Below are 10150 nucleotides of genomic sequence, written 5' to 3'. Positions count from 1 at the left end.
CAGAAGAAGTAGCAAATCAACTAGTCCTTGAGTAGTCTTGTATAAAAAATAAACATTAGTTCTTGCGCTGTAAACATGAATGCTTTGAAATGTAAATAATCTAAGTCTTGTTGCAATCTCTGCTACTTTTGACTTGTTGTTCTAGTTCATCTTACAATCTTCCCTGATATCTGCTCGTATGGTAGATGTAAGTGTCTGCGCACAAGGCTTCTTTGAGGAGCCTCTTCAGATACATGATGTGGAGTACTTTAGGATGCAACTCCTCTCTGCGGAGTATTGGTACTCAAGGTATCTAAGTAGTTAGACCTCTTGGGCGAGTAGTCTCTTCAGGGTTTCTTCGACTAGAGCCTATCTTTACAACCTCTCTGGGTTGTATTGATGTTGCGCTCCTAAAAACCTTGGAACTGCAAACTTGTTATTACAAGCCACAACTAGACAGACTTGTCTAGTAGATGGTATCTCAAGTAGTTTAGTTAAACCCCGAAGTACTGATGGCTTCTTTTCTGCAAGCCGCTAAGGGACAGATTTTGTCCAATGAGTTGACTAACTCGTGATGTTTACAGCAGGCAATTGGATGATGTTGTCTAGTGAGTTGAATAACTCTTTAAAATTTCGCAGAATTGTCATTACATGCTGCATTTGGGTGATTTTGCCCAGGGAGCTGAATAGCTTGTTGTAGTTGTGCAGACTTGTCATTACAAGCTGCAGTTTGGGCGATTTTGCCCAGGGAGATGAATAGCTCTACGAACTTGCTTCTGCAAGCCGTAATTAGGCAGAAATAAGTAGTAATATTTATGACAAAAAATATGACTGCTTTATTCAATTGTAATTCTACGACTAGGGCCGATGGCCGATGTACATGAATATGTAAATCAAAATTTAGGGGTAAAATCTACAGAGTTGCTCTATGTTCCATGAGTTGTTGACGTCTTCACCAGAGAAATGTTGGAGCCTATACGACCCAGGTCCAGTGACCCTGGAGACGATGAACAGTCCCTCCCGTGGTGATTTTAGCTTGTGTTGCCCCTTGGTGTCTTGGATACACTTGAGGGCCATATCGGCTATATTGAAGGAACGTTCTTTGACATTGTGATCATGATAATGGCGGATTCCTTCAAGGTACCTTGCAGACTGGACGAGTGCTGCAAAGCGAGCTTTTTTTAGGCTGTCTAAGTCTAGACACCTTGTTTCATCTGCTACGCCCTCCTCGTACTGCTCAATTGTTGGAGATTTCCACATGATGTCGGCAGGAAGGACAACTTTGGATCCATAGACTAGGAAGTAGGGCGATTGCCCTGTAGGCTTGCATGGCTGGGTAGGGAGCCCCCAGAGGACATTGCATAGTTCTTTGAGCCACTTGCCCCATTTTGTGTTTCTGATGTCATGCAACCTTTTCTTGAGAGCTTCTAGTATCATCCCATTGGCGTTCTCAACCTGGCCATTGGCCTGCAGATGAGCGACAAAGACATACCAAACATCGATCCCACTACTCTCGCAGTATTCGCAAAACTTGTGATTTTTGAAGTTGGAGCCCAGGTCCGTGATAATGCGATTGGGGAAGCCGTAGCAGTGACAATTTTGTCGAGGAAGTTGAGTACTCTATCTGCCTTGGGGCAGATTACTAGCTTCATCTCGATCCACTTGGTAAACTTGTTAATTGCCACCAGTACTCGGTTGAATCCTCCAGGCGACGTGGGCAGTGGGCCAATCATATCGAGCTCCCAGCATGCGAAGGGCCAAGAGGGTGGTATGATGATCAGCTTGTAGGTAGGGACGTGCTGTTGTTTGGCGAAGAATTGGCATCCTTGGCATCAGCGGACTAGTTCCTCGACGTCAGCGAAAGTTGTAGGCCAATAGAACCCTGCTCTGAAAGCTTTGCCCACGATCGTTTGTGAGGATACGTGGTTACCGCAAATGCCTTTCTGAATTTTCTCCAGTATGTCCTTGCTGTCTTGCTGTGAGATGCACTTCATCAGTACTCCTGATGATGCACCTCTTCTGTAAAGCTTGTTTCCGACTAGAACATAGTTCTTGCTATGTCATGAGACTTGCTCTGCTTCTGTCTTGTCTGGAGGTAACTTGTGTTCTTTGATGTAGTCGATGAAGGGTTCTCTCCAGTCCATGTTGATCATCATGACCACTCGATCTAGTGCGCTAGGACCTCGATCATTGGTTGTTGATGGTGCGGGCTCCATTATGGATGGCTTGTGTAGCTCATGGACAAAATCCCCTGCTGAAACTTGAGCTCGAGTAGATCCGAGCTTGGATAGGACGTTAACGTTGCCGCAAACTACATGGTGGAACTCCAAACCGGAGAATTTATTTTCTAGCTTGCATACTTCCAGACAGTATGCATCCATGTTCTCCTTGTGGTGATCCCATTCGTTATTGACTTGATTGATCACCACCAGTGAGTCACTGTAGACCAACAATCGTCTGATTCCTAACGAGACTGCTAGGCGGAGCTCGTGTAGCAACGCTTCATATTCAGCTTCGTTGTTGGATACCTCCAGAAGATTTGCAAGACGTATTTGAGTTGTTCGCCTTTGGGAGATATCAAGAGTACCCCTACGCCAGCGCCCTTGAGCTTGAGCGATCTGTCGAAATACATGACCCAATGCTCTGGACGCTCCGCTGGTGTTGGTAGTTGATTTTCCCACCACTCTGACATGAAATCGACTAGTGCCTGGTACTTGATCGTAGTTCTCGACTTGAATTCTAGGGATAATGATCCGAGTTCTACCGCCCATTTAGATATTCTTCCCGTTGCATCTCGATTGTGGAGAATTTCTCCCCGGGGGATGACGAAGATGTTGTGCTCCTGGATGTAGTGTCGTAGCTTCCGTGAAGTGAGTAGTATTGCGTATAGCAATTTCTGTACTAGTGCGTATCTAGCCTTGGAATCTAACAACACCTCGCTGATGAAGTAAACGGGCCTCTGTAATTTGTATACATGGTCCGGTTCTGGTCTTTCAACCACGATCGCCGTGCTGACGATGTTAGTAGTCGCGGCAATGTAAAGCAGCAAGTCTTCATTGGGGTTTGGCACAGTAAGGACCGGTGGCTTTGATAGGAAATCTTAATTGTTGTAAGGCTTGATCTGCCTCCTCGGTCCACTGAAACTTGTCTTGCCACTTGAGTAGTTTGAAGAAGGGTAGGCCCCATTCTCCAAGCCTTGAGATGAATCTGTTGAGGGTCGCCTTGCATCCAGTTAGCTTCTGGATATCCTTGATGCATGATGGGGCGTGCATGTCAATGATGGCAGAGATCTTCTTGGGGTTAGCTTCAATTCCTCGGTGACTAATGATGAACACGAGTAGTTTCTCGGAAGGTACGCCGAAGACGCACTTTGTCAAGTCGAGCTTCCATCGGAACTCTCGCAAACTTGCGAAAGTTTCTTCTAAATCCGTTATCAAGTCATCGAGATTTCTGGTATTTACGACCACGTTGTCCACGTATGCCTCTACATTGCGGTGTAACTACTTCTTGAAGCACTCCTGGATTGCCCGTTGGTAAGTAGCGCCTACGTTCTTCAACCCGAAAGACATTGTTGTGCAGTAGAAAGCTCCATATGGGGTGATAAACGTGATCTTGATCTGATCTTCTCCTTGAGAGCTATCTAGTGATACCCCAAGTAGCAATCGAGGAAACAGAGTAGGGCGCATCCAGCTGCGGAGTTGATGACTTGATCAATTCTGGAGAGCCTAAAGGGGTCTTTTGGACAGTGTTTATTGAGGCTTGTGTAGTCGACGCACATCCTCCACTCATTGTTAATTTTCTTTTGCACCAGGATGGGATTAGCGAGCCACTCTAGATGATAGACTTCTTTTATGAAGCCTGCCATGAGTAGTTTGGCTAGCTCTTTCTTGATGGCTTCCCTTCTATCTTGGGCGAATCATCGAAGATGTTGCCTTTTAGGTGTAGCTTTTGGATTTACGTTGAGTGAGTGCTCGATCAACTCCTTGGGCACCCCTGGCATGTCCGCTAGTTTCCATGCGAAGATGTCTCGGTTGGCCTGGAGGTAGCTGACGAGCGTGCTTTCCTATTTAGGATCCAGCCTTATGCCAATTAGGGCTGTTTTTGAGCTATCACCAATCTCAAGGTCAATGGCTTTGACGTCTACTTCACTTGCCAGCTTGACCTTGGTTGCCCCCCACTTCTTTTCTAGGATTTCGAGTTTTGATGGGGACAACTTCTTGGATGCGGCGAAAACTTCCATCATCGAGTTGAGTACTTGGGTAGTTGCTGCTAGCTCAAGGGCTTCTGCGTCGCAGTCATACGACCTCTTCAAGTCTCCGCGCAGGGAGAGTACTCCCTTGGATCCCGGCATCTTGAGTACCAAGTACACGTAGTATGGGATAGCCATGAATTTGGCTAACGCTGGTCTTCCGAGCATAGCGTGGTATGATGTTTCAAAGTCTGCTACCTCGAACTAGATGTATTATGTCCGGTAGTGTTCTTTGGTTCCAAAGGTAACTGGAAAAACCACCTATCCGAGGGTTACAGCCGCGTTGCCTGGGACGATCCCATAGAACGGAGAGTTCGTTGGGGTAAGCATATCGATGATGTTGAGGCCCATCTTCTTTAGTGTCTTGGCGAATAGTACATTGAGACCCCTACCGCTATCGATGAGTACTTTAGTGAGTCTAGAGCCAGCGACAACTGGATCCAAGACAAGGAGATACCATCCTAGGTCTAAGAAATTAATCCATTGGTCCATCTTGGAGGATTGGCACCTCAGACCATTTGAGGAACGTTGGTGTTGCAAGTTCAATGGACATTATCTCTCGAAGGGCAACCTTCTGGGACCGCTTAGTAGCAGTATCCGGTGTGATGCTGAAGATGAAGTTGATGGTATTGGATGGGTTCTGGAACTTGCCATTGTCACCATCATCTTCGTCTTCCTTAGCCTTGCCCTTATCTTTGGTGCCAGATGGTTCTGGCAGATCCTTCATGACTTTTCGTAGACTGAAATAATCTATCGCAGAATGCTTGTGGTATGGGTGTCATGGGCACTATTTCTTCAAGAGCTCGTTGAATGAGGGCCTATCTTGGTTCTTGCCACAACCTTTCTTGGACGGCTGTGACATTGTCGCGACAGTATTGTCTGGCTTTTGCTTGCGGTTGTGACCTCTCGAGTAGTTATTTCGGTTGTCATTGTTATGTTGATCGTTGCAGTTCTTGTCGTTGCATTGGCCATTGTTCTGATTGTTGTTGTTCTGACCCTTGTTGCGATTAGATTCGAACCTCTCGATCTCCCTGTCTTCTTCATCTGCCCATGCCTGTACCATGATCTTGAGAGATTTGACATCAGTGGGGCGTCTTTTGCCGAAGTCCTGAAACATCCGGCGGTCGTAGAGGTCATTCTGGAAGCAATCTATAATGTTGCGCTCCGTGATGTCCACGATTGTGGCCTTCTTATCGAAGAAGCGCGTAAGTAGCTCCGCAGGGTCTCTCCTTCTTGTTGTTTAACTTAAGACAAGTCGATCCGGTTGCTAGGTCGTTGCATTGCCCCTGCGTAGTTATTGGTGAATGCTACCTTGAGGTCCTTCCATGATTCAATGGAGTTTTTATCCAATGATTCAAGCCATGTGAGTGGCGCTGCCTCCATGCAGATAGGGAAGTAGATGACTTTGGTGTCGCTATTTCCCAGCTGCTTGTACCGATACCGAGTAGCACCGTAGCCATTGGACTGGGTCCTGCTTGCTGTCATACTTAGTGATACCCAGAGGTTTGAATTTTTTGGTTAGAATTGTCCTCCTCACACGTCTTGAGAAGGTGGGGAACCCGTCAGAATCATCTCCTGGGTATTTGACTTATAGCTCGCGCTCGTGGCGCCGTCCATCGATGATGGTACGGGCGTCGCAGCTGGCGTTGATCTTGTTGCAGAGGTCTTCTACTGGGTGTTCAGGCTCTGGGTTAGCTCCACGGTGGCCATGGCCTCCCGAGGGTCCCGCCCGATTACCCTCTGCTCTAGCTTGGTTTGGTCTGGCGCCTCCAAGTTGGCTTGGTCTGGGCGGAGGGCCTCTATGGCTATTGCCATGTTGACTACGCTGGGATGGGGAATGTTGGATGGACTGTATCGGATTCTGCTGATCGAGTTGTTCATAAGTGAGTTCCACCAGTTGAGCCAACTGTCTTGTGTACTTGTTCTGAGGCATCGCGCGGGTAGCAAGAGGAGTAAGATGATGACGCGTTTGGACTGCTTCAAAGGCATTATCCAGGTTCTAGATTGGTAAGTCTGCTGCAAGGCGGCGGCGGCACTTTGCTCTTGGGCATTTTTTGCTCGTCATCGAGTTCTTTGAGCTTCAGTCTCTTCTCCAACAACGTTGGCGGTGAGCTCATCCTGCAAAACATCATACGGATGACATTCGTGTCGCGGGTTTCTGTCCCGTTGCTCTTCTTCTTCGTTCTCTTGTCCAGTAATGAGAGCGAAGAGTTCTCGTTCTAGAGAGTAACTTCCAAAACTTGAGGTGATGACCTCCATGGTGCCACCTTCTTCGTAGTTGGGTGATAAAGGAGTTCCCTCCTAGTACGGGAGGGTGTCAAGGTAGGTGATGAGGCGTGAATCATTGCCCTTGGCGAGAGCAAGTGGTTTCATGTTGGTCCAGTAGACGAATCTGCCTTGAGGAGTTGATGTGATCACCAAGCCCTGTTGCGGATCTAATAAAGGAGTCTCCTCGTCCAGGTCCGAGTAGTAGTCGAGGTCCTCAATCATGTCCGTATCAGATTGTGATATAGATAGGGCAGCCTGATAAATAGTAGCCGCGTTGTGGAGTCTGAACAAGAATCGACTCGTTGCTGATTGTTCTCTGGGGTTGACGCAAGTGGCGGTGGAAATTTCCAGCGTCGTTTGCGATGCAAACCCAGGAGCCAAAGATGAACGTTGCGCCTGCTTCAAACGCGATGATTGGCTTGATGATGATTTGGGTCATTGAGTTCACCGGTGGATTTTTGACGAGAGCCCCTACCTGGCGCGCCAGCTGTTGGTGTTTAGACCCGGCAACTTACCGAGGCGGGTGCCCAAGGTAGTGTTTTGGTTAGTGGAGCTTTTCGAGATTAGGAACTCGAAGATGAATACAGACACACAATTTAGATAGGTTCGGCCGCTCAATAGCGTAATACCCTATGTCCTGTATGTTGGTTAGATTGAATTACTTTGGAGGGGGTCCCTACCTCGCCTTATATTGCCGGGGACAATTACATGTCGGTTGTTTACAAGAATACTAGTCGGATTTGACTAGATGAGTTCTACTCCTATTGCTAAGAGTACTTTTCCTAATCCTCGACTAGTTTTCTGTCTTGCCACTAGACTACGCCGTCCTGCACCATAGTCTCCATGTCAGATACGTCTCGGTGTCCATCCCTGTATTTAAGACTGTCCAAACCTTCTGGTGGGCCCATAGATGTATGTACGACACACACCTAAGTCAATTGGTCCAACTTACCCCTTAATCTTTTTTTTTCTTTTTTCTTCTCCACGTACAAGTGGAGTTTATGTTAAACTTTGCAGGATGGTAGCGGTATCATAACTTAGATTAAAATATACATTATGACTCTTTTATCATTATTTTGATAGGCTAGGACATCTAGTAATAGACAATGATGAAACTTCTAAATGTATTTTGAAACAAAAGTCATGATGTCCATGGTCACCCAACAAAATTTTAATTTAAAACCCCACTTGTGCGTGGAGAATGAACAAAGAAAAATGTTATCAAAGGTTTAGCTAGAACAATTGATATAGTTCTAGGCATAAATTAACTAAAAATAGAAGTTTATCTGGACTATTGTCTACACTTATGGCATAAGTTAGACTTTTTCTTATCTAAAAACTAACAGATTGGCTAGTGCGTGCTACTGCTGAGATTTGAGAATTCAGATCCTATCTTTTAGGCGCTTCATGTTGTTCATCGTCGTCGTCCATGGAGGCCGGTTGAAAATATATTTCCATGGGCCGGGCCTATGAATTGGCGCAGAGAAAATATTACTCATGTTGTGCAAAAAAGCCCTCATAGGGGAGTCACGTGTGTACCTTGGGTAGCGAGATTCCGGATCGGATTGTGGAATTAGCTACCAAGTATTCACTTTGTACAACAATCTTGTGCCTGGTTTAGGCCATAATCAACATGTAACCATCGCCTGAGATAAAGGGCACCGTTCCCCTTGAAAAGAAAAAGCCCTAAAAAAGTGTTGTACAAAGATATGATATTTTGTTCACTACTGGGGGAAACAAGACAAATATGCAGGCAAGGCTAGTGGAGAAAAGAAAGTCTAGTACTAATATGAGGGGAATTTTTTTTGGTGTGCCGCCCTTTGGCACACACAACCAACTTGGACAATCCAACCAAAATGACCAGGTGAACAGTTTCAATAACCTGGCCATGCAAGTGATGCTGCTTCTATCACTTTCTGTCGTGGGTCGTTCACCACTTATTCTTCTGAGTTCTATAGATACACTTATAGACGGTCGATCGATCAGCCAGCTACATGTCGTATCTAGCTGTTGACGACCCGGCAGTTGCGCCTGATCTGTCCGGCGTTGCCGGCCCCAATGTTGCCCATCTTGATCATGGCCGCCACGAAGTCGCTGTTGAACTGCGACGGGCTGCTGCTGTACTGCCTCACCAGCGCGTCCTGCGACCCGCCGTTGAAGAGCTCCTGGTCCGAGTGGAACAGGCCCCGCTGCGACAGCAGGTTCGTGTAGTAGGCGTTGTCGAACCTCGCCGGCGTCTGCAGGTCCATGGGCGCCAGGTTGCCGTCGCCGCCCGACCGCGGGCACGTCTGCTGCCGGAGCGCCGCGAAGGAGGCGTTGATGTCGGTGTCACCATAGATGCGGCCGCGGAAGGTCGTGCACCGGGCCTGCCCGATGGTGTGCGCGCCCGACAGCGCCGTCATGTCGCGAGCCGAGAGGCCCTGCCGGCCGAACAGGGAGATGAGCGTCCCGAGGCTCGCCGTCGGCGGCGGCAGGTTCTGGTTGGCGAGGGACGCGCTCGCCGTCGTCGAGTCGCGCCGGCCCAGCGGCACGTTCCAGGTCGGCCCGCCGAGCTGCGTCGCACAACAAGACAAAAAAAAGTTTCAGATGCATGTCCCTTAATTAGCCTCACACTGAACCATTTGATGGGCATGTGTAAATGTAAATTACATACAAGATTCGTCCCGTCGCGCGCGGCGAGAGCGACGATGTCGGCGCACGACACGACGCCGGGGCACGCAGCCTCGACGTTCTTCTTGATGGTGTCGATGACCTCATAGCCGCGCACCGAGTTCGCGTTCGGGCCGGCGGACTTCTCCCCTCCGGCGTCGAGAAGGATCGAGGCGTCGCAACCCTGTCATCATCACACATTAATTAGGATCGATGCATGTTATCATGCTGTTACATTGAATTGTTCAGAATGGACCAAATAGTCTATTGTTAATAATCGTTGTGATTTGTTCAGAACTCGAAGATAGTGAGAGAGTTCTAGGACGCACTTGCACGAAGCAGTCGTGGAAGAAGAGCCTGAGCAGGGAGGCGCCCATCCTAGGCTCATTGTTGATGGCTTGGGTCATGGCCGCCCGCACGATGCCCTGCAGGTTGGGGCAGGAGGACGCGTAGAACATCGTCGAGAGCTGCGCGTGGGCGGCGAAGGAGAGCAGGGAGATGGCGAGCAAGCACTGCATCAAGGTAGGAGCCGCCATGGAAACCTGCTTGCTCAGTGACAGTGAAGCGCTGTGCTTAAGCAGTAAGGGTCTCTGCAGCTTGGATTTGAGAGTGGCATCCACACGCAGGCCCCTATTTATAGTGCTTCGAGGTAGAGTTGCATGTATGAGAATCTGTGTCATGCGTCGTTTAATTTCTAGTCAAGCATGGCTGCCGGGAAGTGGAAATTTTGGGAGCCATTCTTGCATCATCTTGTGATCCAGTTGAGGGAACGACCGGAAGAGTTACGTAGTTTTGGCCTACCTGAAAGACGCTGTTTCTTTCAGATTAGCTGGATATGCCCTGTGTGTCGCTATAGAGAAACCAATAAATATTGTCTTATCCCATATTCCCATTTGGGCCACAATCAGCGTGCTCAACTTGTAGACTTGCAGCACCCTGCTTGATACAATCAGCACTTTTTCTTTGGACTGGTATCAACGGTCTTATTTCTTTATCTTTTTGTTA

At 47.9% G+C, this 10150-nt stretch overlaps 1 protein-coding gene across 1 annotated transcript; it reads right to left on the bottom strand.

Annotated features, from left to right (window-relative positions):
- Positions 1-8102: 8102 nt before the first annotated feature.
- On the bottom strand, positions 8103-9862 carry LOC101782279 (peroxidase P7). The gene is made up of 3 exons (XM_004965509.4): positions 9475-9862; positions 9150-9329; positions 8103-9048 (listed from the first exon to the last, which is right to left on the bottom strand). Exons 1-3 carry the CDS (start codon positions 9823-9825, stop codon positions 8500-8502), a joined length of 1080 nt encoding a protein of 359 aa, XP_004965566.1. The 5' UTR covers positions 9826-9862; the 3' UTR covers positions 8103-8499.
- Positions 9863-10150: the final 288 nt, after the last annotated feature.

The sequence above is a fragment of the Setaria italica genome, chromosome IV (genome assembly GCF_000263155.2).
Source record: "Setaria italica strain Yugu1 chromosome IV, Setaria_italica_v2.0, whole genome shotgun sequence".
Classification (NCBI taxonomy): Eukaryota; Viridiplantae; Streptophyta; class Magnoliopsida; order Poales; family Poaceae; genus Setaria; species Setaria italica.
Note: the sequence above shows the minus strand (reverse complement) of the source record. Positions and strands in the feature narration are given on the sequence as shown.